At 46.5% G+C, this 26,256-nt stretch overlaps 11 protein-coding genes across 11 annotated transcripts; 5 read left to right on the forward strand and 6 right to left on the reverse strand.

The window, feature by feature from the left end:
• Positions 1-43: 43 nt before the first annotated feature.
• I203_100656 (uncharacterized protein) lies at positions 44-885 on the reverse strand (the record flags this gene model as incomplete). The annotated part of the gene is made up of 2 exons (XM_019150068.1): positions 44-478; positions 676-885. 2 exons carry the CDS (start codon positions 883-885, stop codon positions 44-46), a joined length of 645 nt encoding a protein of 214 aa, XP_019000764.1.
• Positions 886-1,637: 752 nt separating this feature from the next.
• Positions 1,638-4,003, reverse strand: I203_100657 (uncharacterized protein; the record flags this gene model as incomplete). Its single annotated transcript, XM_019150067.1, has 7 exons — positions 1,638-2,612; positions 2,666-2,794; positions 2,861-3,045; positions 3,114-3,420; positions 3,482-3,615; positions 3,670-3,742; positions 3,815-4,003. 7 exons carry the CDS (start codon positions 4,001-4,003, stop codon positions 1,638-1,640), a joined length of 1,992 nt encoding a protein of 663 aa, XP_019000763.1.
• A 409-nt stretch (positions 4,004-4,412) lies between these two features.
• Positions 4,413-5,180, reverse strand: I203_100658 (uncharacterized protein; the record flags this gene model as incomplete). Its single annotated transcript, XM_019150066.1, has 3 exons — positions 4,413-4,501; positions 4,557-4,614; positions 4,671-5,180. The coding sequence occupies 3 exons, from the start codon at positions 5,178-5,180 to the stop codon at positions 4,413-4,415; spliced, it is 657 nt and encodes a 218-aa protein (XP_019000762.1).
• A 332-nt stretch (positions 5,181-5,512) lies between these two features.
• Positions 5,513-8,928, forward strand: I203_100659 (uncharacterized protein; the record flags this gene model as incomplete). Its single annotated transcript, XM_019150065.1, has 14 exons — positions 5,513-5,889; positions 5,994-6,068; positions 6,125-6,585; positions 6,646-6,710; positions 6,768-7,036; positions 7,097-7,190; positions 7,246-7,453; positions 7,509-7,624; positions 7,673-7,861; positions 7,914-8,033; positions 8,087-8,180; positions 8,238-8,362; positions 8,414-8,721; positions 8,799-8,928. The coding sequence occupies 14 exons, from the start codon at positions 5,513-5,515 to the stop codon at positions 8,926-8,928; spliced, it is 2,631 nt and encodes an 876-aa protein (XP_019000761.1).
• Positions 8,929-9,576: 648 nt separating this feature from the next.
• I203_100660 (uncharacterized protein) lies at positions 9,577-10,193 on the forward strand (the record flags this gene model as incomplete). The annotated part of the gene is made up of 2 exons (XM_019150064.1): positions 9,577-9,678; positions 9,765-10,193. The coding sequence occupies 2 exons, from the start codon at positions 9,577-9,579 to the stop codon at positions 10,191-10,193; spliced, it is 531 nt and encodes a 176-aa protein (XP_019000760.1).
• A 605-nt stretch (positions 10,194-10,798) lies between these two features.
• Positions 10,799-11,565, forward strand: I203_100661 (uncharacterized protein; the record flags this gene model as incomplete). The annotated part of the gene is made up of 3 exons (XM_019150063.1): positions 10,799-10,963; positions 11,015-11,153; positions 11,213-11,565. 3 exons carry the CDS (start codon positions 10,799-10,801, stop codon positions 11,563-11,565), a joined length of 657 nt encoding a protein of 218 aa, XP_019000759.1.
• A 454-nt stretch (positions 11,566-12,019) lies between these two features.
• On the forward strand, positions 12,020-13,336 carry I203_100662 (uncharacterized protein; the record flags this gene model as incomplete). Its single annotated transcript, XM_019150062.1, has 5 exons — positions 12,020-12,172; positions 12,240-12,681; positions 12,761-12,931; positions 12,995-13,111; positions 13,185-13,336. 5 exons carry the CDS (start codon positions 12,020-12,022, stop codon positions 13,334-13,336), a joined length of 1,035 nt encoding a protein of 344 aa, XP_019000758.1.
• A 523-nt stretch (positions 13,337-13,859) lies between these two features.
• Positions 13,860-14,572, forward strand: I203_100663 (uncharacterized protein; the record flags this gene model as incomplete). Its single annotated transcript, XM_019150061.1, has 2 exons — positions 13,860-14,003; positions 14,057-14,572. 2 exons carry the CDS (start codon positions 13,860-13,862, stop codon positions 14,570-14,572), a joined length of 660 nt encoding a protein of 219 aa, XP_019000757.1.
• Positions 14,573-15,852: 1,280 nt separating this feature from the next.
• Positions 15,853-21,586, reverse strand: I203_100664 (uncharacterized protein; the record flags this gene model as incomplete). Its single annotated transcript, XM_065516697.1, has 9 exons — positions 15,853-16,419; positions 16,484-16,660; positions 16,725-18,938; positions 19,003-19,109; positions 19,174-19,400; positions 19,462-20,074; positions 20,145-20,215; positions 20,291-20,967; positions 21,287-21,586. The coding sequence occupies 9 exons, from the start codon at positions 21,584-21,586 to the stop codon at positions 15,853-15,855; spliced, it is 4,953 nt and encodes a 1,650-aa protein (XP_065373515.1).
• A 776-nt stretch (positions 21,587-22,362) lies between these two features.
• I203_100665 (uncharacterized protein) lies at positions 22,363-23,791 on the reverse strand (the record flags this gene model as incomplete). Its single annotated transcript, XM_019150059.1, has 6 exons — positions 22,363-22,990; positions 23,052-23,201; positions 23,265-23,352; positions 23,421-23,494; positions 23,554-23,678; positions 23,744-23,791. The coding sequence occupies 6 exons, from the start codon at positions 23,789-23,791 to the stop codon at positions 22,363-22,365; spliced, it is 1,113 nt and encodes a 370-aa protein (XP_019000755.1).
• Positions 23,792-25,429: 1,638 nt separating this feature from the next.
• I203_100666 (uncharacterized protein) lies at positions 25,430-26,125 on the reverse strand (the record flags this gene model as incomplete). The annotated part of the gene is made up of 1 exon (XM_019150058.1): positions 25,430-26,125. The coding sequence occupies one exon, from the start codon at positions 26,123-26,125 to the stop codon at positions 25,430-25,432; it is 696 nt and encodes a 231-aa protein (XP_019000754.1).
• Between the last annotated feature and the right edge of the window lie 131 nt (positions 26,126-26,256).

Consider the following 26,256-nt stretch of genomic DNA (forward strand, 5'->3'; position numbering starts at 1 on the left):
CACCTGCTAAAGTACGCTGGCATTTTGTTATATACATGTACGATCAAAATTTCGCTTTTGGTCTATCAGTCCAACCTTGCACTCCTAACAATGCTCCATCCTTCTTCAAATCGTCCCATGTCAATTCTTTTTCTCCCTCTTTCGGCGGAGTGGAAGTTGGGATAGCTCCAGAGTAAGTTATAGCTTGAGCAAATCGTTCAGCTTGTACCTTTAAATCAGTCTGAATAGCTTGATCAGTAGAGATGACAGGTAGGGTCGACTTGGTGGCATCAGTCGTAGTGGCCACGTCGATGAAAATCAAATGTAATTTATCCGAAATCGCATTAGGCCAGCAACCTTTGATCCCCGAGGGAATCTTGAACAAGACATTTTCGCATGCTTGGGAGTTCTTACCGTCGAATCGGATCTTGAGGGATATCGATTCGGAGGGGATGTGAGAGAGGGTCGGACATTGTTGGCGGATTTGAGTGATGGTTTCCTACGATCAACATCATATGACAGTTTAATCAGTACCAGTATCAGTATGAGTCTCAATTTTCAGTATCGATTTTGGTAGTTTATCATATGCTATTACGAGTGAGAAGAAGCAAGCGATATGTGATATGTGATATTTACATGTAATTGAATCACTTGTAAGAAGATACAGTGGACAGTGTAGATCGGGAGTAAACTCACCTCGACGGTAGGTAATATTGGTCCAATGAACGCTTCGTCCTTTTTGGGTGGTAAGAACCTACATAATTTGTTGACCAAATTCTTCTCTTTCTCTTTTTTGGGATTGGAGCTGAAATTTCCGCTTGGCTTATTGGATGAAGGAGTGATAGTGGCGGAAGGTTGAGGAGACGAAGGGAATTCCATTTCACTCAATGTAGGACTTGATGACATTTTTCTTCTATGGTTTATTTTGAATATTCAGTAGTTTGATTGTTATGTATGATTGGACTCGGTATGGGGGATGGAGTGGATGATCAATAGAAAATGCTCGAAGTATGTGTATGAGAGTGTGCCAATTGTGACAGCAATGACTTTTCTTAGTCTTTTAGTCTTTTTGGTATTTTTAGTATTTAGATTCTTTGAGTGTTTGAGAGTGAAGAGAAGAGAGAGAGAAATAAGAGTGATATGACCATCCGTTTTTGAGCTTATTTATACATGGGAGTTGAGCAGCTATCAAGTACATTCATGCCGTATACATTCAGTGAGATGAACGGATCGTCGAGTCATAAAACTGTAGATGTAGACAAGAAGACATAAGGTGTGTGTGATGAAAGGAGGATAGGGTATAAAAGGAGGGGTGTGTTCGATACGTGTGTAGACCTCATTCACCTTTGGTGATCATTCTATAGTTTGAGAAGGATCAAAGGATCATCGAAGTCGTCAGCAAAACCAGTGAGATGAGTTGACTGTTAGACATCGATGACTGGGTAAGTGCCTTTGATACCCTGCTGAAACCGATATTAGGTCGAACTACCGTTCACACGTCATGAAGATCAGAGTATCAGTATGAATATCAGGGCACTGAAAGGTGATAGATATTGTTACAAGGTGCTACTGCATATACACATCTTACGTCTTACATCTTACATCTTACCTACCTCCCTTTTCTTTTTCTTCCGTTGACCTGATACGTTCGGACATGACTACATTTTCATCATCGTAACACCATCCATTATACCCCACAGTAACCATTCTAGGGTGATCCTCCACCTCTCGTCACCGATCATTGTCGTCGTCCCTATCCATTCTTTTGATCGAGCATTACGAGTAAATGCCAGTGATGTAGTACGGAGTGTCATATCGAGTAGAAGCCATGATATCTTAATGATCGAATCTTTGTCCATTTCTACACCTTGATTGTGATAGTTCGGTTGTCGAAGATACTGATTTAAGTATACGAGACTTTTCGACAAGATGATCAGGCACAGTTCCACCACCAACGTCCAATGATTTATCCAATCGAAAGCTTCCTTATCATTCTCGATATGTATTTTGAAGATGTTTATCATCAACATGGTAATCAACCCAGAACCTCTAAACATGAGCATACTCGCTCCAATCACATCTAGCACCAACCAACGATTATTCGATTTTCTCTTCTTCTTCTTTGGGGCTGCATTGTGGGCCAAACCATTCGGCTGCGTGTTCGCGTGGATGGTAGAGGGACCTCCTATACCCCATCCAGCTAATAGATTTTCCAAACCCGTTTCATCATTCTTATGGAACATTCTCTGTTTATTCATCCCGAACGTATCCCAATTCTCTTTCCTTTGAAATACCTCCCCTTCGTCATATTCACTTTGAGGTGAGAATAGCGGATATCTATTAGACTGTTGTCGTGTAGGTTCCCAATCCATCGGTTCACCGTCAACTGGCATGTCAGCTAGAGGTTTATGTAACGATGGTCGACCGAATATGGGATTCACGCCGTTGTTCGTATATGTGATTTGGGTTTGAGATTGAGAAGATGAGAGTGATAAAGATGATAGATCATATCCGTTTGGTATTGATGATGATGGCTGTACTGAGGTTGTATCTAAGGTGACGGATACTGGTCGAACGAGTTTGATAGACACCGGTTGAGAGATCTTGATACTCATTAATGAATGCAACAGAAGCTATAAAAACGGTCAGCTTTTCCAGATTTTCACGTCCATGGCAGCTGACTTACTGCAATTTCGAGAGCGAAAGTCGCTTGAAGCAATTTAAGAAGGAAGGGAGATGACGTCTCATGATCTGTGATAAAACATGATATGGCACTTCCGCTGATTCTCAGCAGCATTATGATCATCATGTTTCGCTATCATTTGATCCACTCATCAGTATACATTCCCACTCATTGAATTTGAATACAAGAACCACTCACCACCCATATGCCTCTTCCTTCGATTTTGGTTTTATCCCTATCCCTGACCCTCTTCAACCAATATGGATCCCAGGCTATCCAAACTATCGTAAATGCGTTGAAAAGCAGTAATGAGAATGGTAGATATGGGATAGTAGGTGGATGTATGTTCAATATCGTTGTTAGTCTAGAAGGAAAAGCCGATGCTATTAGGTAGCGCCATCAGCTTGTTCGTCTTTCATCAGGATGGGGCATTAAGCTGAGTTTCACTCACCTAATATACCTTGACCCATACTCAGCCCCAGGCTGATCCACCACAAACCCCCTCTAATCCTCCATATTAGAATATCACCCTTGCTCACCCTACCTATCTCCCCACCACCCGATGGGTCGTTCCTCCTCGGGGACCTAGCACCTCGGTCCAACGCTGAGCTCCATGCCTGTACTTGAGCTCTATGATCGGACTTTCTTAGTGCCTCGTCGACTGCAGGTTGACAGTTCCTGCATACTGGTGGATAGCGTGAATGTAATTTCGAGAGGTAGAGATGTAGCTCAGCGTAGAGCATAGGGTAAGATGGGTCCTAAATTCAAGGGGTTGGGTGTCAGTTGAGGTGTGTTGTTTGAAGGGAACGAAAGACCTACATCATCATCTGGAAGATAATTCGCTAGCATGTTCATGATCAATGTCTGATTTGCTAGACAACTATGACAAAACAACGAAGTCGAGGAAGATGATGATGATGATGATGAAGGAAGATGGGATGATGAAGGTGTAGCTAAATCCACAAGTCAGCTACCAGCCGGATGTTCATTGACGGGGTACAGCTCACCTCTGAGAGAGAATGATCGTTCGTTATATGCTGAATCGTGCATGGCAGGTAAATCTGAGATCATCTGACCTGTCTATTCATACCAACGCCTGAATTATCAGTTGACGCACAGAGCAGCTATACCGATAAAAAGTTATTGACGAACCTCGTCCTTGATATTCCAGCATCCGCATCTATCACACTGCCAGTTCCATTTAGTGCCTACTTCCGATATCCTGTTCTTCCCCTTTGGACTGATGTTGGTTGATTGCGGGTGGGGAGGAAGGAGGGAAGGGGAGAGACAGAAGAAACATTGGACGGGGACTGGTCGAGTGGACGAGCGGAGGAGGGGCATGATACCTTTTATATCAAGGTGACCGGCTGCTGATTACGCATGCAGAGCAGCTGACTGGTATGTAGAGAAGGTTGATGTATGTATGACAGTATGAATCGTGAATCATGAGATATGAATCAGAATGTTGAATGTTGATTGTTGATTGTCTAAAACACCTATGACGCGTGGTTTCAAAGTTTTTTTTTTTTTTTTCAATCTCTTCTCCAGCTTAATAGACGCAGTTTGGCCGACTCAAAAGCTCAAGAGACAAATCAAGCTGTAGAGAACTGTGGGCGTCTCACGAGGGAGGTGTTCGATTGATTGATGTAGTGATAGTAATGCATACATGGTATTGTAGAAGAAATGATAATAGCACCGGTCAACTCAGTACTACTAGACCCCACACCCTCCTCGACGACTTTCTGCCATATTATCGACCTATGAGTAGACCCACTTCATCTACATCATCCTTTTTATCTCCGTTACTCTGTTTCTGAGGATCACTATATATGTCAACACCTGCGATGCATCGTATCAGCCGGTAGTCGATATTTACAAAACGAGAATGACTTACCAGCTGCCAATGAGTCGATAAGGAGTTGTAATCGTTTAGGACCCATCGTTGGATCAGCCTTTTTCTCAATTCCCATCAGCGTGTAATCCTCTTTACTTTCTGTATGATACACACCTCTCTCATCTTCTCCAAATCCCCTCCAAACCCTTCAACAAGTTTATCCATATAGACCGTCCTAAATTTTTGCCTCCTCTCTTCCTCTTCCTCGGTATTCGTACCCTTGCCTTTCATTCTGGAGGTCAGGAAAGAAGGTATGTCGGACGGAGGAGGAGAAGGTGAATTTGTGGGGTATCTCGTGCGTATTTTGGGTTGTCTCGCTGTTGTAGTCGATGGTCCAGCCTTAGGTTGATCGATCTCTGAGTCTGACTCGGACTCCGATTCGGATTCTTCCGATGAATCAGAAGAGGACGAGGATGAGGGCGAGGATGAGGATGAAGAGGCAGAGGATGATACCCCATCTATTTGGATCTTCTGCACTGCAGGTTTAGGAGCTACGACCTCATCGTCCGAACTTGAAGAATCGTCCGAAGAAGAGGAAGAAGATGATTTGGATGCTTGTCTCCTCCTACGTTTCCTCGATCTCCTGTTGGCTTTTGGTGCTGCCCTCGGTGGTGGTGCTGACATGTTCTGCGAATGTACGGGTTGTGATTCTTCTGTGGAGAGACGATAAGTTGCAGGGTGGATGAATGAATGAATGGACATGAAGATATCTGTCCATCTCTATCTCTTCAACTTTTGAAAACATGCAACACCCGGCCACGTGGGCGTTCACGTTCCTGACGACGGGATCAAATCAACCACTGATTTGCCACTCACCCACCCACTTAGTCAGGTTACATCATCCCAATTCCAATTCAGCGACTGCTAAAAACCTCATTCCCAACCTCAATGACCTTCTTTCTCATCCTCATCCTCTTCACTCTGCTTCTGCCGTCATCCTTGGTATCAGTCGCAGAATGAGCAGATCGCCTTCACCAGCGTCCTCTCTCGACTTCTTCGAGTCAGACCCGTCCTCCGAAGAAGATTATGTACCAGTCCGAAGAGCACGTAAAGTAGGTCCAGCAGCGGGAGGTTCAAAGAAGGTCCTGGGAGGTGCGAAAGCTGGTGGACCCAAGATCAAGATCAACTTGAGTGCATTGCAGCGTGCTCAAGAGGTGGCTGTTGCTCATCCCGCTGATGGACCGATTGAAGAGGAGGATTATGGAGTAGGGGATGAGGATGATGAAGGTTATTTTGATGGGATGATAGGTAAACGTGGGATAGATCTTTCGAATCAGGCGTTGAAGAGCGATCATGCTCTAAGACCCTTATGGGTGGACGATAAGGGCAATATGTATGTGTATCTCTTTGACTCCTTCTCACTCAGGTATATGATATGCAGTGAAGTGGTATGAACAATTTTGGAAGTTATGCTAATCATCAAATATTCTTTGTCAGCATCGTTGAAGCTTTTGCACCATTTGCGAGACAAGCCCAAGACTTTTTAGTGGCAATCGCAGAACCAGTCTCACGGTCAGCTGTCACATAAGTTTCTTTGGTATTCATAGCTGACTTGAACTGTCCGACAGTCCGTCACTTATTCACGAGTATCGTATAACCAAACCATCCTTGCATTCCGCCATGTCCATCGGATTAGAAACCAAAGTCATTATCGAAGTGTTATCGCGACTGTCCAAAACACCCTTATCAACCAGATTAACAGCTCGTATCGAAGAATGGACAGCATCATTCGGAAAAGTCCGTTTGGTCCTGAAAGATAATAGATATTTCTTGGAAACTAGCGTACCAGAATTTTTACAAACGCTCATGACCGATGAGGTTATTAGAGATTGTAGAGTCACCAGAGAGATTGAAAGTGGACCAACGGTATTTGGAGCTGAGCAGACTGCTAGACCACGGAGGGATTATGCGATTCCTGGAACAGAAGAAGCGAGAAGGGCGGAGAGAGGTGAAATACAAGCGGATGATATAGGTCAACAAGGTAGAGATAATGATGCGTTACTGGGTGCTGTCATTGGTATTGGTGAAGGTAAGTTGACTCATACTGGTGAGGCTTGAATGTAGCTGATGATATCATTCGTTACCATAGCCGACGAGATGGACGACGAAGATGATGCGGTTCATTCGTTCGAAGTGGCAGGAGAGCGGATGGAGGTAAGTTGATCGATAAATTCAATCACCTACGATATCAGTTACTGATATATATTGTAGGACGTAAGAAGACGATGTAAAGATATAGATCTTCCAGCACTGGAAGAATACGATTTCCGAAACGATTCTGTCAATCCAAATCTTGACATCCAGCTCAAACCCATGACCGTCATTCGACCATATCAGGAGATGTCGTTAGCGAAGATGTTCGGTAATGGTCGTGCAAGATCTGGTGTCATCGTGCTGCCATGTGGTGCGGGTAAAACGCTGGTGGGGATTACCGCTGCTTGCACGATCAAGAAGAGTGCATTGGTCTTGTGTACTTCAGCGTAAGTGTAAAGAATGGCGTCCATACAAAAGCCAAGCTAACATATGTGTGTGCATTTCAGTGTGTCTGTCGCACAGTGGAAACAGCAGTTCCTCCACTTCTCGAATATATCGGAAAGACAGATTTGTGCTTTTACTCAGGGCGAAAAGGAAATGGTATGTCAGCTATCTTCAGCCGGTGACCTTAGCAGTTGACCGAATGGGATTGCAGTTCACGACACCAGCGGGTATCGTCATATCGACATACTCGATGATAGCCAAAACAGGTAAAAGAGCGCATGATGCCGAGAAGATGATGCAGTTCTTGCGATCGAGAGAATGGGGTTTCCTGCTTCTTGACGAAGTGCACGTCGCTCCCGCAGACATGTTCAGAAAATGTATCAACAATTTCAAGGTTCATGCGAAATTGGGTTTGACAGGTGAGCTTTGAGACTTATGAACACCATAAACAGCTCGCTAATACGTATTGCTTAGCCACTTTGGTGCGAGAAGATGATAGAATCGGTGATTTAGGGTACCTGATTGGCCCGAAATTATATGAGGCAAATTGGATGGATTTGGCAAAGAATGGTCATATCGCGACTGTGCAGGTAAGTCTAGCTCTCCCATAAAGATGCGCCCGGCTGACATCGATGCAGTGCGCGGAGGTATGGTGTCCTATGACACCCGAATTCTATCGAGAGTATCTACGAAACCCCTCTCGAAAACGAATATTACTCCATGCGATGAACCCCAACAAGATCCAGGCTGCTCAGTTCTTGATCAATTTCCACGAGAGTCGAGGTGATAAAGTGATAGTATTCTCGGATAACGTATTTGCGCTTGAGGTGAGCTAAATGAGTTGCAGATGTCAAGGATATAGCTGACATCCTCGAATAGGCTTACGCGAAGAAGCTCGGTAAATCGTTCATTCATGGTGGTACACCCGAAGGAGAAAGATTGAGAATCTTGTCGAGGTTCCAACATGATCCGCAGCTGAATACCATTTTTTTGTCCAAGGTGAGCTTCAAGATTGCAATCCCATGACCTCACAGCTTACAATGTATTTGCAGGTTGGAGACACGTCGATTGACTTGCCAGAAGCCACATGTCTCATTCAGATCTCTTCTCATTTTGGTTCTCGTAGGCAGGAGGCGCAGAGGCTGGGTGAGCTAAACCATATTCGATCCATGAGTAATCAAGCTCACACCCAGTGCGGCGCAGGTCGTATTCTCCGAGCTAAGCGAAGGAACGATGAAGGATTCAATGCCTTCTTCTATTCGCTTGTATCCAAAGATACACAGGAGATGTACTACTCATCCAAGAGACAAGGTTTCTTGATTGACCAGGTCAGTCTTCCCCCTAGCTACTCTTAAAATCTCATCTGACACCGACTGCAGGGATACGCATTCAAAGTAATTACCGAGCTACACGGTCTTGAGACAATGCCAAACCTGGTTTTCCCAACTAAGGCACAGCAAATTTCGTTGCTGGAAGAAGTATTAAATACTGGTGATGCTGCTGTAGAAACCGCAGATCATTATATGCGGTTAAATAATGGGAAACACATGAAACGACCTGCTGGGAATCAACCTTCTTCACTTTCAAATCAAAGCTCCATGCCAGCTGTGCAAAGATTTACTGCTCCATTGGAACATCTATCGGGTGGTCAGAATTTGAGTTATAGAGAACAGAACAAATCTGTAAAGTGGGTTTCGGCCAAGTTCCGGTTGTTGTCATTAATCCGTTTGTTCGGGGCTGACATACTCTGTTTATGTCAAATAGTAAGGAGCTTTCCAGAGAGGATAGACAGAATAAAAGAGATAGAGTTGGAGGGAAAGAACAGCATGCGCTGTTTAAGAAGAGAAAACAGGAAATGGACGCGATCAAGAAACAGCGTGCGAACGGTATTTAGGTGGTTCGTGTTGCTGCGTCATCCTTGGGACTCATCATCAAACAAATTTCAAGCAACAGAGCAGAACGACAAAACCTGATGCGTTACCTGTTGAAGTTGTTGGAAGGGGGCTGATCCATGTAGCTTTTTGTGGCAATCTTGTAGAAGTAATGACTCAAACTAAACAGTGAATAGCACACATGACTCATAATGCAAAAAAATGTTGTATATATCGCGTGGACTCTAAACATATGGCACAACGAAGATCTGCTTCGGCCAGAGCTTCGGTTGACTCGACGTATCTCTGACCTGAGTTGGAGGGAACCACAAGGTTTTCTTTCACAGACCGACCGAGGAAGTCTGCCAAAACTCAGTGGCACTTGTGGCGGTGTCGTGGTGAAAGGACATCAATGGCGATGCTGAAGGGATCAAGCAAGCGGGACTTTCCCATGATTCTGATATTCTTACAACGTTCTATGAGAGCAGGGTAAATGCGAACGTTGAGGCGGGGAAAAGTATATATTCATATATATACCCTTTCGAGTCAGACTGTCTGTGAGGACCTGTTGTCATCTCTGTCTGTCATTCCTCTCTAGCCACGTGTCAGTCCTCATCAGTGCCATCTTGATTCATTGACACGTTATTATGGTTGAAAGCAAGTTTGAGAGAATGAGTGAGGCTGAGCAACTCCATGCTATTGAAGAAAATTATCCATCAGACTCTGAAGGCGCATTCAGTGACGAGGAGACATTTCAAACTATCAAGGAACTGGTAAGTCACGTGCATCTCATCACAGTTCGTAGTATATCTGAGAACGGGGGTCCAGCTAAAACGAAAATTATGCATCGTTGAAATAGGGTCTTCCAAGTGATGATAAACTCTCAAGTATGGAAACTCCACTGATCTCCAAGGGAGATTTATCGGAGCTCCTCGATCCGAGTAAGGCAAGGGGTAAACGGTCGAAGCGATTTGTCGTGAACATGTACAGGACCGAGGGGCTCATTCCTGAATCTGAAGAATCTAGAGCTTCCGAGATGAAAGCTACGGCTAGACCAGGGATGCATGAGCGGACCACAAGCACTCAGAGTAATCTCAGTGTCGCTTCTCAAGAAGATTACGACAAGACTACGGCTGAACTTGACGATTACACGAGGAGAGGAAAACAGGTTAATGATTTGATAACCAGATTTCATGCTTGTTGTGATGAGTCGATGAGGTCTATTGAAGAAACTAAGGGGACGATCGATCGTCTCGCTCGGCATTTTCAATCCTCTCATACAAAGTGATAGGACATTCATATCTCGGTGGGGTCTTGGGCTACCGAGTTCTCCCAATGATTATATGTTCGAAGGTGTATACAGGATACAGTATATGAGATACGTAGCAGCTCCCTAGTTTGATGCATACTTCACAGAGTCATCTTGGGGTGTGCGCCATGATATGGAGGTTCAGCGACACCTATAACTTCCATATGAAGCTATCCAGATTCGAGGTAATTCTAGGTATGGTGAAATAAGGTGGTATGATGTGTCCTCAAGCTCTCTCGAGCATCAATCGGCCAGGTCTTGACTGCCGCTCGAGAAGGGACGTGTGCGTTCAACAAATCTTATGTCATACTTCTAAGGTAGAGCAGCGAAAGAAGTAGTGACGTTCCGCTTGGATCCGCTCAAAGAATGCTTGACAATACCGCTTCTATCATCCTTTCACGGCCATCACTTACGTCACTCATAGGCGCATGGACGCAAAGAAGTTACCAAGATTCCGCCACACGGCATGAGATGGATATCCTCACCATCCCTCATGTACCTTCACTCTTCTCATGATTCACTTTGTCAATACTGATACTTCTGCTAATACATCTTCTAAATTCGTCCTGCGACCCACCGGCAATATGGACCGCATCCCTCTTATTCTAGAGCCAACATTGCCATCGGACTATCGCACTCCTTCCAAACCTATTCCTTATAGACAGGCAGGTTGGACGGTACCTGAGCGAGAGTCAGCAGGTGTTCACCTTACAACTGAGTGTATTGATTCAGTAGACTCCCGATGCTTGGTGAGTTGTCAATCAGTTCATCCCATACATCACAGCTGACCTCTTCTGCAGCCAAGTATTATCTCGCTATTTGGCGAAAAAGCTGGAAGCGCCACTTCGGGAAGTGACAAAGCCAGTCCAAAAATCCCTGGTCGAAGCACTTCAAGCGATACCACCGAATGCATCCAGCGTGCCACTGACTGTGCCAACAGTATGTATTAGCTGTGACTTGGAGCGAAAAGCTGATTGCCATACTACTATAATCTACAGCAATTCCACCGCATAGCAGACCTCAGGTCGATGCTCAACAGCTATTACTTGAGAATGCCCAGTTGAGGAGCGACTGTCAGCGAAGTGAGTCCAAAGCTGAATTCTGGAAAGGCCAATACTATAAGCTGCACTCAATGTGCTGGACCACCCCTATTTCTGAGTTCGGCTTTTCCGATAGACCTGGGAGTTGGACTGCTTCGAAGAACACTTGGTATCCCGCCAACATCCCTGTGAGGAAATTTTCAATCCGCAATCGAGGCACCGGCAAGGCTTCGCAGAGATCGGATGAAAATTCGGCCTGGTCAGTCTATGGTCCTCCTTTTGCCCCCCATTCGTATACTGTGGAAGATTGAGGCATTGCAGATCGTAATATGTCATGGATAGCCGATTTCAATACTGCATATGCCAATACTGTCGCAAAAGCGCACATGAAAATCTTGATGTGGATTTCCACAAGCTCATGACAGGTCGGAGAGCATGTTGACAGCTCATGTTCATGTTTGAAGAGACTATTTAGATGTAGCTAAAGATATTGACTGCATTACGTCAATCTGCGACATTCCTTTGTACATGTCTGAGAGCACAAAAACCGTTCGATATGATATTTGGGAGACCTCACACTGTGTTTCCCAGCTGTTGTGGCACATCCATTCATGAACCGCAACTACAGTATGATATGTTTTCCATATTTTGAAATTCCGACATTGTTCGTCTATGTCGGAACGTGAGGGGTATAGTCACCCTTATATACATCGTATTCCTATTGAGGCACATAAACGTTCTGACGGACTGAAGCTCCTTGCTAAAATGAACACCACTCGAAAAGACAAACCTACGACTGAAGATTACTTTTCGTATAACCCGGAGGATGCACCCCTGGGCTCACATCGTCATCCGATCAATACGGTCTATACATCAGGGGATAACGAGATTACATATTTCCCAATGGAGAATGATATAGTGAGCTCTGATACTTTACTGAGAGCTGCCGGCATCTGATCTGAATCAGGCTGATTGATAAGAGCAGGGAGACCTCCAGTGTTTCGGGACGTCTGGATTTAGCACAGGGAACTTCGGACTGGGAGAATCTGACACAACAAATATGGGAATGGACAACTTGCAGACCGAGTTCTCCGATACGCATATGGCATCCGAATGTTCATTTGAATATGTCGATGACCCTTTCTTGAAACCATACACTGATGATGCTTATTGGCATCCGCCCGCTGAAAGTGCGAAGCCTTCAGTATTCGATCTTACCGCTGGTCCTGAGGCAGGTAATTCATCGAATACAGCTCTGGATCCTAGGACTAACTCACGAATCCTTGCCCGAGAGATAGTCGCCTCTACTCCGCAGGGGGAGCAAGTCGATAGCCCCTCAATGACCGAGAGTTCCCACAAAACTCAAGAGGAGCTTGAGAATACCGAGGCTAAGACAGCAACTGGACCAAGTGCCAAAGTCTTGAGAAGTAAGTGAGGTCTAGATCCATGAGAATCCCATCATGCTCAATCCAGGAATCATTGGACTGAGCCTATTACTTGATGCAGATCGTAAAGAGTCACAGAACAGACGAGACAGAAAAGCCGCCTGGGAAGAAAAGGCAAAGGCTACTTTGTCCCATTTGAACAATGATCGCCTAGAGAAACAAAATACATTGACACTGCTGAGGTCAGAAACATATAATCCAGCTTGGAACTATTCTCAAACCTGGATTCTGCGTGAGAACGACTGCCAAAGTGGTTTGAATCGTCTTCGAGACCATGACACTGTCTCTGATTTAGTGGCGGAATGGAATTGTTTCAGAATGACCAAGTCAAAATATTCGCCTGAAGAGATCGATGAACAGCTCAGAATCTCTGAAAGGTGGAAGCCAGGCCCGAAGAAACGGAAGCATCGGAGTAAGCGTCATTTAAGAATACATCTTGAGCGTGACATAAATGATAGCTGATCCCCCACCTGTGTGCCTGACAGATCTGTATAAGGCCGCAAAATCACGGTATAATGTGGAAGACAGGGGGGTGAAGCTCGTCAATGATCTACAGAGCTGCTGGAATGACTGCGTGCGGCTCGATTTAGCCATTCAAGCTTGGCATACCGAGGAAGCTACGGCGTTGGGTATGTGAGCATGCATAGATAACATGCCGACATATTGATATTTGGGCTGTGAGAGACGGGGTGGGGGAGCATCAGGTGGACTAGGGTCTTGCTGCTCCGTGACAACGCCTGTGCGTTCACCGTCGACCCCCATAGGCCCTGCTCATGCCCGGCTACTGTATACCCTTCTGCTCTATGAAAATCCCTGCTCCACTAATATTCCCCATAAACAGTACAGTATTTACCAAGTGAGTGCTCCCGAATGAGATGATATCTAGTCGGACAGGGAGTGACGATGATGTACAAGAAAGGAAAGGTCCAAGGTGCCAAACAGGCATGCCAACCTTTTTGGTATTGTGACAGGACTGTCTCGAGCTCCTTTGTAAGATATATATACAGAAGAGTCCGATTGCAAAATTGAGCGAGACTACGATAGACCCCTGTTGTGGTATCAAGTCCTCTTTGTAGCCCGTTCAAGTCTTTTCTTTGTCATTCTTCGTCACCAGATTCCTCCTTGCCACGACTCAGTACACTTTCATCTGTATCATCAAAATGGATCACGGTGAGCAGTCTACAACAGCCGATTACCAAAATTATAGAAGATCGCCTGCCATTCACGCGGACTCGACAAGACCCCAGCAGCTTGCTTTCACGCTTCTGGACGATGACCCGCAGTCAAGCTTCGCCACAGACCTAGTAAGCGCCGACACTCACTTTCGTTTGTCCGCAGATGTTGACTTTCGTCGTAGGTCTCTGCCTCAGCTGCGGCCATTGATAAGCACACTCTTCATGATGAATTGTGGACAGGTCACTGGGATCCGCGGGACTCTCAACCGAATGGCATGCATCTTCCTTCTGTCCCGCTGAATTCCTCTTTCGCAAATGGGTCAGAGCAATTCATCGGATGGACCAAGACCTCCCCGCAGTCTCATGACGACTTTACAGCAAAAGATGGCTTACTCCTGACTTCTGTTACCACCATCCAATCCCACACTACCAGCCCCTCCCCATCTCTTTTGGGATCTGTCAGGTCTTCCAAAGTCACCAAGCCAAAAAAGGGCAGAAATCCGGTGTCCTTGTACTGTCCGTTTCCTTCCGACAAGAAGGATTTACAGGACTCCAACAGACGCAGACTGAGGGCGCTGACACAGAAAGCGAGTCTTAATGTGGAGGAGAGGGACGAGTTGAAGAGATTGAAACGTGAGAGGATAATCCACTACCTAGTTTGGCATACCGCCTCATTTTGGCTTGATGCGCTGACTTGATCCATGATTTTTTTCTCAACAAACAGATTGTGTGATCTGCTCCGACAGTAGGCGTAAACGAGCTGCCCTTTTAAATAAGCTGCAGCTTCAAGCTACGCAACGTGATCAAGCATCTTCAGATGATCTGACGTCAGTCCTGACCTTGCGATCCGATAATGAGCGTCTTCAAGCACAGTGCAGAGAGCTCCAGGGGCGTTTGCAGCTATCCGAAGCGCGTAACCTCCAGCTCCAAGAACAGCTGAGTATGTCGGAGCTGCTGTATGGTGACTTTACGAATTCCTCGTGTACCTATTCTGATATACACCACCAGTATCTGGACACTTATGGTGAAAGCAATCCCACCAGTCATGAACTTTCGGCAACCAATGAACACGCTCCTTCAAGCTCAGATGAGGTGGAGGATGGAGCAAATCGTCCTACAAAAACGCAATCGGAGCAAGGTCAGGGAGCTGAGGGCAACACAGCCAGCGCGATTCAAGGCCCCTGAACAAGGAGCCGCATTGAAGAAAGCCCGAGGTATGTGGTAATGTGCTCGATCCTTTAGTAGAGTATCCAGACGGAGCTGTGACCTAGCTGATAGTTGTATTATCATTTTGGCGTGTTTAAGATGGAGTGAATGCGGCAACTCTGAGAGAAAAGAAGAAAGAAAAGTCTATGCACTTGAGGCTTGAGTTCAGGAGTCAGAGGAACGATGTGAGATGTATGAGAACGTTCCGTCGAGTCGAAGTCAGAGCCTGCAGAGTAAGAGTCAGACTTTGCGCAGTGAGAACGATGCATTGCGAAGTGACAACAACTCAATCAAGTACTAGCTCGATCAGATGATGGCGGTGAATCGGCATCTTCAAAGTGAATTGACAAGTGTACACCAGAGCAAGCAATCTCTGGAATTAAATTTATTTGCTCGATTTACAATACATGTTGTCCCAAGAGAGAAAAGAGCGAGAGATATTCCAGACTGAATTGATATGTCTTGAGTAGTCTCAGCTCAGCAACGGTCGCAGAGTTACATGTTAGATCGCGAGGCACCTATGCCGGGTTGTTCGAGGCCATGAGAAACCGGAACGAACGGGATCTGGTCAATCGTACTCTGGTGGAGATCGAAGCTCGGCAGGGGTAAAGGGAGCTTGATCATTGGTGATCTGCTAGCACAGAATCGATTATATCATGGCATCACTATCAGTGAGTATGATATATTTGTATATACCGAAATGTCCGATTCAAGACCACTTTTTCAAATCTTCGAACAAATACACAGATTATATACAACATCTTCCTTCGCCTTATGAGGCATTATGATACCTCTCATCAGCCGTGTTGTTACTACTCAATCTTGATCTTCTATCTGCTCCCGCTCCTCCATCACTCGCACCACCTTGACTACCCGGTCCAGGTTGGTTGGGCGATAACCAGTCGAATCTATTTTGATTTTGGTTCTGATTCAAGTTCATAGGACTAGGTGCGCCAGATCCAAGTCCTGGACCAGGTGATGGTGATCCCCCCCACATTTGAGGAGGTTGCATCATCCATGGTTGCATCATGGGTGATCCCATGTTCATACCTCCCATCATTGGTGGTCCGTAGAAAGACTGTTGACCAGGGTAAAACTGAGGCATCTGGGGTGGAGGTGTAGAGAAATTGTTACTTCGAGTACTTCCTGCAGGTGACGATGCCCTGTTGTTATTAGGCATACCTCCAGGAGTAGCTGATCCCGAGTGGGGCTGAGGGAAATCTTGATGATCGCCTGCTTGGGATCCCGCCGAGGACATCATCATAGCTTGCTGATATGCCATCTGAGCCGCCATCATAGCTTGTTGTTGGGCGTAGGGGTTGAATCCACCCTGGTATGACTATTCACGCATCCGGATAACAGTCATCGTACTTTCCCCTAAGCAGGAATACGCGCAAACTTACTGGATATCCCATCTGTGGCATTCCCATCATACCCATTCCCATGCCCATATTCATACCTATGGGCGATTGCATGCCGTACGGGAATTGCTGTTGACCGTACATATCACCTCCGCCAAATTGTCGCATGTGTTCCATCTGTTGTCTTTGCAGTTTCTCAATCTCACGTTGTCGATCCTCCTAAGAACATGGTATCACATCAGCAAGCTATCCAGCAAGACTTGTTCATCCAAGCTTCACTCACAGCTAGCCTCTTCTCCCTCTCTCGATCGGTCAGGGTCGCACCAATTCCACCAGCATTCTTCCTCTCCTTCTCATGAGCAGCAACAGCACCTAATAAACCCATTTGAGGTGGAGGGGGTTTGGAGGGTACGTTGATAAGCGAACTTCCTGTTTCCCTAGCCACCTCCTCCTGTTTCTTCGCACTTCTATCTTCCTTATCCTGCATTCCAGCCTGGAGTAATCCATGAGGTGCGAAAGCTTTAGTCAACTGCACAGAGGGTTCTTCCAATTCTACGAATTTACCAGATCTGTTCTCCTGAGGCATACCGTGGTCGGCTGAGAAATTCGCGTTCCATACAGTTTGTCTCGTGGCGGGTGGTGGAGGTTGAGGCTGAGATTGACTGACATTCCTAATGCCAGCGGGGATAGGAGCTGGTAAACTGCTGTACACAGAAGAAGCTGCTCCCATAGGTGATCGTGATCGCGGTCTAGGCAAATCAGACGATTGTTGTTGACTTTGAGAAGGGTAGTAGCTTTCTCTTTCGTGCGGGAAATCCTCGCCATTGGGACCTCTCAGTTCTGGAGCACGAGGAACAGGAGGTAGAGCTCGGGAGGTGGATCGTTGAACAGGCGGATCGGATTGCCTGGTCCGAGGAGCCTGAGGTGATATAGGAGGGATGGGCAATCCATGAGGGTGTCTCTTTTCGACTGGGGAAACCTCTTCTTCCTCTTCGTCATCCGATTCGCTCTCACTGGATTCAGATTTAGCAGCCGCTCTCCTCCTACCTCCACCAGGGAGGTTTCTAGCATTCTGTTGATCGAGGTCGGCTTGTTCTGCTTTCGCTCTTCGTTCAGCAGCAGCTTTGGATGGCGCGAATGACGACCTGTACTCATCCTTCGGCTTAGTCAGAGTGGGTGGAGCGGGTGCAGGTGCTTTAGGCTTAACAGGGGAAGCAGGAGCCTCTGCATAGTTCATGAAAGCAGAAATGTCTTCTCCTAGATCAGCTTGCGTGGAGGAAGTGGGGAATCGACCATGACCGCCTTCATGAGGTATGGCTTCTGATCCTGCTGTAGCTTCGTCGACCGCAGAACTTTCGTCGTTGACAGGATCGAGAATTCTCGATCCGCTATTCTTCCGAGGAGGAACCGCTCGAGCCCCGGAAGGTTTCCTTCCGACTTCGGGTCGTGGCTGCTTCGTCACAGGGTCAAGATCGGTGTTGATGGTTGGACGTGTTCTTTCGGGTGATGGGGATTTGCCATGTCCACCGTATTTGGGTACATTGAGTGGGGCGGTAGTAGGCTGATCTTCAACCATATTCATCAAGTAGAGCGCAGCTGGCTCTTCGTGAATTCCTCCGTTGACATCCACCTTTCCATCGGTCGACACCCTTCTAGGCGTAGGTGACAGGACGTGTGGTTCCACTATCGGTTGAGCCAAAGCAGGAGGTGGTGAAGCGGGCTTGAGAGAGGAAGGGACATGCTTGGTGGTTTCGTCCGAACCTTGAGAATGTTGCAAGGATGGTGTAGAGTCGATGGCATTGAGAGGCTGAGAATGCTGGAAATGATGATGAGTAGAAGACGATTGATTGGCGCTCTGAGGCGTGGGAGTCGTTCCAGTATCCTGCGACCAAACCGTGGGCGCGGTTTCCGTGGTAGCTGTCCTTGGTGCTGGACTCCTCGAGCCTTCATTGACCACCTCGGTCTTCTCAGGTTCTTCAGTGAGTTGACCGAATCCTTCGTTGGAAGCATCCGCAATAGGAGCAAGATCGCCTCCGATAGAGGAGGCCGTTTGCCTTGTTGATCCTTGAGATCCCTGTTTCGAGCTTCCTCCACTAGCCTTTCTATCTCCAGAAGGTGCGACGCCAGCAGAAGGAGCGGCGATACCAGCTGCGGTGAATTGACTTTTCATGGTACGCATACTGTTCTCGCGAGTGGCAATGTCTGTTCGTTCGGTGATGGGCGTTAGAGGACGGACTTGTGTATCTGGAGCTTGACCTGTACCTGAAGGATTGTCACCAAATGTCAAAGGTGGCAATCGATAATCTCCTTCAGGCCGAGGTGTAGGTTTTTCCTCTTCTTCCACCTCCTCTTCCCGTTGATCGACAGTTTCATTTGCCACGCGTAACTGACCTTCGATCTTACGCTGAACCAGGTTGGCAAAGGTGGCTCTGACGGAGGGGAGTTGAGGTATGCGGAAGTCGGACATCATAGCTTCATCGATGGAGAGGAAGAGGTTCTATATGGGTAAAGCGTAATCAATATCACATCCGAGTATCGTGCGAAGAATGCTGGGCACTTACGGTTCTATCCTCACCTTGAGGGTAGGCGAAGAACAGACTCTTTGGATTCCTTGGGTCCCAATTATACTTCTCTGGTCTACCATAAAGACCGAATACGTCATGGAAGCCTAGTAAGATGTGAAAGATCAGTCGATGATACCTTTATAGGCGCTAGAAAATGCTTTCACTAACCTGTGACCCATTTCATCATATTGCTCAACGGTGTGGTACCGTTCTGACCATGATGGTGTGATTTTTCCCCACTGGGTCCATCACCAGGTCCTTCAGGCATCAACAATGCCCATCCCGAATCACGGAGTCTTCCTTCGATGGTCACCATATCTCCAGATACTCGACCAACAACCTTGCACAGATTCGATGATGACATGACTTCTAGACGTTCGGGGAAGACAGAGTAGCTGTAACAGTGAATCACGCGATGAGCATAGGCTCGTCCTCATATATACAAGGAGGACTCACCATTGAGTGACGTTCGTGATGGTCAAAACAGGAGTGACAGAAGTTTTGTTCTTCGCTGTTCTAGGCTCGTTGTAAAACGTAGCCATCGCTACACCGGTATTCGGTTCTTGTACAGGTTGATCTTTCTCTTTATCACCCATACCAAAGAAACTCTTCCTGCGTCCCTTCTTCTCATCATCTTTACTAGCCTCGTCTGATCCAGGTACACTCAACACGACGTATAATCTCTTCCAATCTGTTCCTCCCATCACTCTCACCCTGACCCATCCTTCCATTCTACCTTTGACTAGATCAGATTTAGGTTCTGTCCCACCAGACTGGATCAGATGTCCAGTATAGATCTCTTCCAACCTCGATCTTTCCCATGCCGCTAGACGTAAGCCGATAGCCCACTTGGCCAAATCTCGCTCGGACGGGCACGAGAAGAGTAATCGATTGGACCCAGCTGTGTTGAGCGAGAAGACGTGATGGTGTGGATGAGAAGTGGGTCGATGAGGTGGAGGAGGAAGAGGTGCAAGTAATTCGAGTGAGGAGTCAGTGACGTTGAAGTATGTTGGGGGTACCTTCTCTCCTTTCGAAGCTGCCAGACGAGTTTCTTTCATAGACCACATTGCTAAAGCGAATCCACGTCAGCTGAGTCCTTCGATTAATATGGCGGCCATGAGGGGAACGAGGCAGCTCACAGAGCGATATTCCAGAAAGTTGTAACCATACAGCATCCCAATCATTAGCAGCAGTTCCCGGCTGACCTTGTCTATAGTAGGTTTTCGAAACGTCAGCTGATGCGGCTTCCTTTTAACGATTGCAGTCGAAGGGGTGTTCCACTCACTTGGGCTGTCCACCCGCACTGGTTCTCGCTAGAATCATCTCCAACTCTGGCGGACTGGTGACATACGTTTTCTGAGGTTGATGAGCTATCAACTCTACAATCCTATCAAAACGCTTCAGGACCCCACCAAAAGTTGGGTTCGGATTGCTCGCGGCACCGGGAGGAGGACCATTAAGGGAAGAGTTTCTGGGTGAGTTGATTTTAGCAGCTGGTGCAGGTGGTGTATGCTGATCTATCGGCATGGAAGATGATCTTGGCATTCTCTGATTGGGATCTGCACCTGTGTCTTGAGCAGGATTAGAAAACGATTGTTGTCGTGGTGGTGCATGTGATTGAGATTGAGGTCGAGCAAATCCCATAGATTGCGATTTGGGTACAGTCCCACTACCTTGTGGAGGGAGGAAATCGTCGTTGGGTCTGAATTGACCAGGACCAGATACTGCTCGTTGTTGCTGCTGCTGTTGCTGTTGTTGATGAGGTGGTATAGGTGGTGATGGCGAATAAGGTTGCTGAGGTGGAGGTGGACTACCTATCTGTCCAGGTGGTTGGGGTTGTTGACTCATCCTGTTATCCCTGTGATACGGTGCATTCCCTTCCTGTGGTCTTATGACATTACCATTAGGTACATGAGCCTGAGTTGAGTTTCGGTCAACGTTGAAAGAGTGTCTGGGTCGATTCTGTATCGTTTGCAGCAGGATGTGAGAGGTATGCCGAGTAGATTTAGTGAATGGAAGAAGGTTTTGAGTTTGGGCAAGACGAAGAAGAAGGTTGGCAACGTCAGCTCATAGATCAAGACATGGATATATGAAGGATCGATGATGGATCGATGTCACTCAGTTGGTATCTACACAACGATGACCTGCCTTTCCCTTTATCTTGTTCACCCCATCTACCTGTCGATCCGTGCCCACCATGCACCCCGAGAGCGTGTTCATCCATACTCTACACTTAAAACCGATCCACACAACAATCTTCATGATAGACGGTGACACTCACATCCTCTTTATCCTTTTCCTTTTCCTTTGCTTTCTCTTTATCTTTCTTCCCACTCAATCCGAAGAATCCACTTCTCCTCTTCTCCTTGCCCGTCCCAGAGGTTCCGCTCGATCCTCTGGTGGTGGTCCGTTCCACCTGCAACGGGGGCGACAGTCCAGATTGAGGCTGACCCCTGCCCCAGCTATCTTGAGGATGCTGCTGCTGCTGGAACCTAAAGGAAGAAACGTCCGTACTGGCCGGTGATAGTTGGGGGGGTTCTAGAGGTGAGACTGTATGTGAATTGGATTTCCTTTTGAACATTGTATCCAGTCGTAAACCAAGTGAGAGCAACAAAGAGGTGGAATGATCAACGTGTATTTGGTGAACCGCACTGAGCGGGTGAGGGGTCGACCTGTATCAAAGGAGGCCGATGCTATGCTATTGAAAGAATGTTGTATGGCAATGTATGATTGATCAAAGGGATCCACCACGTTCCTCGCTCTGACGATGTGATGAAGGATGTCTCGGCTGAACGTGAGGATGGGATGATGTTTCCACTTGATTCCAGTCGCAATCTTAATCCAATCTGGTTCCAAGCCAATCAGTGAGTTGAGCTATCAAGGATCTGTGTCTATATCTGTCGTATGAGGTTTGTAGTGTGTGGTATGTATCCCCCAGGGTTGATCTCGAGATCTCCTGTATGCATGTCCGTCATTCGATCTTCCTTTTATCATCGCCTCCGCCCGGATACAGTGCATGATTTCATAACATGTCCAAGGCACGGATCCCATCATTACGAGGCTGTGCTCTTCTTTCGTATTCTTTATTTCTCAAAGAATGAATGTGGCGCACTCCTCCGACATTTACATTTAACCTCATGATCAACTGATCTTCACTTCAATCTCGTGCAATCATCCAGTTTGGCTCGTAATGCAACCAAATCTACGAGATCTCACTCGTATTCACATTTTGATATGATTGTCCATCACGTTATGCGTTATGTATGATACTAACGTTAAATTCAGAAAAGGGGAAATACGTAATAACTAGGGAGAGTGACTGTGAGTTTCTGTCATGGGATCAAACATATCTTCCATTTAGATGAGGAAAGCACCGGCGACGAGAGCCAAGACTGAAAGACCAGCGACAGGGCCCATGCTACCTATAGCAGGGAGAGCACCAGAGGATGATCCAGAGGCAGAGGCGGAAGCAGCGTTGTTGGAACCAGTCTTGGAACCAGTGGCGGCAGCAGCGGAACCAGAAGATTTGTTTGATCCTGAAGCGGTGGCAGAGGCAGAGGCAGCTGATCCAGATGCTGAGCCGGAAGCGGCAGAAGAAGAGTTGGATGAAGCGGTGGCGACGGCAGCGACACCATTACCGATAGTAGAGTATGTTACACAGTTGGAGGTGGCAGGAGTAGAGTAGGCAGTCTGAGGAGTGACGGTCTGACCTTGAGTCCACATACCGACTGAACCGGAGGCGTCGGTGTAGGTACCAGTGTATCGCTGTTGGAAGGTAGAGGTGGATCCGTTGGATTGAGGGTAAAGACCTGGTGGGTAGGCTGAATCTCCATCACACTCAGTGAAAGAGTTGTCGGTGTAGTCACCGGGCATGACCCAGTTACAACCCATCTCGTCCAAGGTGTGTTGACACATCTCAGCGGCGGAGTAGGTGGAGTTCTCGGAGATACAGATTCGGAGACAGAATTCGTTGTATGACATGTAGCTGCAAGAGTCACCGACATTAGTGATGTTGAAGGAACAGGATGGGAATAAAGGATACTTACTTCATCCATTCCTCGTAGGATACATCTGAACCAGTGGCATTGGTGGTGACGTTACCACCGACGGGGTTACCGAGACCGGTAGCACCGTGAGGATCAAGTTCACCTCCTTCGTCACCAGATTGGATGTTAAGTTTGGTCAAGTCACCGAGGCTGGAAGTATCAGAGTCGCCAATGAGCAATGCTTCATTACTGTATATGGAAGGGCATACTCACCCTTGGATTTGCCAGTATAGAGGAGTCTTGACGAAGTGGACAGCAGTGAAAGTACCGTCAGGGATTTGCCTAGCGTTGTTTCGTGCCTCTGATCACACAGTTCGCAATGAGTCAGCGAATGCTTTGCAGCTTAATCCTGATCGACACTGTACTCACGGACACACCAAGCTACTTCTTCAGCTTCGGTCTCACCAATGGCTGAGTTAGCTTCAGGCGGAGCGAAGAGACAGCTATAGTCATCGAAACGTCAGGACATGACAGAAGCACCGGATCGGATCGCAAAACTTACAAATCATCGATGGCATTCAAGGAGACGAGTCGAGCCATCGAAGTTGAGTTGACAGCGGTACCCAGAGTAGCTTGAGGAGGGTTGGTGCTTCCCATAGTTCCAGTAGCGGTAACTTGGGCTTTGGCCTATGTACACGTCACCAAACTAAGTGACAACACAATTGAGAATATATATCGAGTCAGTCACTTACAACACCGGCCATGAGAGCAGCAGCACCGACAGCGATAGGAGCGATCATTTTGGATTTGTTGATGGGGATCTGTTTCAAACGGATCAAGAGAGAAAGAGTTGGTAAGCTTTTTGCAAAAATTTATTGTCGAGTGGCAAGCAGTCTCTCTAAGATACAAACAGACAACTTTACGGTTGAAAGTGTGCAAGATGTAAAAGGGGACAAAGCGGCAAACTAGATTAAGAGGGGGTGTTCAGCGATGAGCTGGGCAGTAGAGGTGTCGTTCTATATTTATCACAATCTTGTGAAGATTGACTTTCTCCTTTCCCCGGAGGGGATGGTCGCAAACAAAGGAAGTGAGAGTGTGTGAGGTGGGATATGAACGATCGTCGTTGTTAAAGTAGGTTGATCGTCACATGTACCAAGGGAGGAAAGGGGACTTACAAGTTGAGGGTCGTTACTTGAAGAGATGAAAGGTAAAAGAAAATGAATGTATATGTATAAATATATCTGAGATACAGATGCGATGCGATGCAAGATGCAGTATGCAAATTAAAGGATGAAAGTGAGGATGGAAAAGAATTAAATCAACTGACTATTGGAAGGATGAAAGAGGAGTAGTGTAATCGAAACGACATGTACCGTAGTTATTTATGTAGGATGACCTTTTTTTCTCTTTCATTGCATCTACGCGTCTGACCACCAAACAAAAAGCAAGCTCGGTTTGATGGGTTGTTAGGATGTTGGGTCGTAAGGGGCTGTGCCGTATGGGTTTTGCTAAAAATAACTACTTTGGCAAAACAATGCCTTGGCTGAAATGCCAGAAATAAAACCCCATCTCATTTCCATTACCCTGAAGCTGAACTGCGGGGTCGACGCAATACACGACTCGGTACGAACACATAAATGATTCCTTTGCTTTACTAAATTCACAAACCTCCTTTGCTACAGGTTAAGGGATCTCCCCTGCTTCTACAGGCTATGACGCTGCGAAGGATAACTATACATCCTGAATGGCCGTTAGATACGTAAACATCAAATAGTGAATCCCGGCGTACGCTGTAGTCGCGATGATCTGCGTGACAAAAAAAGTGTCTCTTATATGCATGAATGGGTCACCGCACCGTGTGTACCGTACATGGATACATAAATAGATCATCTTGAGTTATATCTGATCTCGACATACACCTACTCATTTACCGAGACCAAGGGCTGGAATCGAAAACGAAAAAGTAGCTCACATATGAAAACACCCTAATGCTCGGACCACCTCAAACCGACTGATTACCCTGCGTTTCAAGTGCAAAAGTGCAAATCACCGTACTGCGATCATTCCACATGCAGTGCGCTTAGTGGCATAAATGATATCATAGCATATTCAAAGTAAAATAACTGAATATCGCATGTCTCCCATCTGACAGTATCAGCGCATTTATTTAAGCTTGCCTTCTTCATACTTTTCTTCTGATTCTTTCCATGATAAAGCCCTAGCTCACATCAGCATGTCTAGATTAAACGTCCCATGCGCGAGACGATTTTTCATGTATGCTCAGCCTTCCGGATGTACAGTGCTTCATGTATAGTAAGCAGATGAATGCAACAGAGATATGCATTCAGGTTACAAGAACCTTAAACCTTCTACAGTAGGATGAAAATCATCTCATCGAAGTTCGGCCTCATTCTTACGGATCCTTGCAACAATTTACACTAGTTCGTAATACTAGGTTTGACGAAGAATCGATCGTTATCGAATGCACCTCTTTTAGCAGTGCTCATACTCGGGACTGGTTCCCAGTTATAGTACAGAGTGATATGTTGTTCCCCGTCGATCATCTCGGCGTTCGGAGGCTCCCTTGGACTTGAGCGTCCTAAGTATCCTGGTAAACCGGATCTCTCAAGAATCAATTGTCGTAATCTTCGAGTATCATGGGCCCCAGCGGCAGATTCATATATTTCGTCAATTCCAGCGCCAGGTCGGAAAGTGCAGGTCATCGTATCTCCATTATCCGAGATCCTCACATCCCACCCATTATCTTTTTCGATAAGGAATTGAAACGATCTTCCAAGCAGCGATAGATGCTCGTCGACGATGAGGTACTTTTTGTTGATCACGCTTGACTGGGTACTTACGACACCCGTAGTATCCTCTTCTGCTGTTTCGCAGATGGGTCTGCTCTGTCCGACTTGAGAGTTGCAAGGACCAGTATTCACTCTGTATACGAACGAGGGTGATGCACTTTTGATGTTGGACCCCTTAGGCTCAGAATCCCATGTTGCCACTTGCCTCGGTTGGTTCGAAAAGAATGTTTCTTCTGCTGGAGTGACTGTATCCCAGTCCAGAGAAGAATGATCGATGTTGTGCAATTGCGTTGTGCAGGGGCTTCGAGTAGAAACGGAAGACATATTGGATTAGGATTGAAGAGAAAAAGTAATCGGGTTGGGAGAAGTGGAGCATATTAACAACCCAAAGCAAGGCTTTTATAGCTTGTAGCTGAACTCTTTGCTAGGTATTTCCTTTCGAGTCAGCTCCTTTC

The sequence above is a fragment of the Kwoniella mangroviensis genome (assembly GCF_000507465.2).
Source record: "Kwoniella mangroviensis CBS 8507 chromosome 1 map unlocalized Ctg01, whole genome shotgun sequence".
Lineage (NCBI taxonomy): Eukaryota > Fungi > Basidiomycota > Tremellomycetes > Tremellales > Cryptococcaceae > Kwoniella > Kwoniella mangrovensis.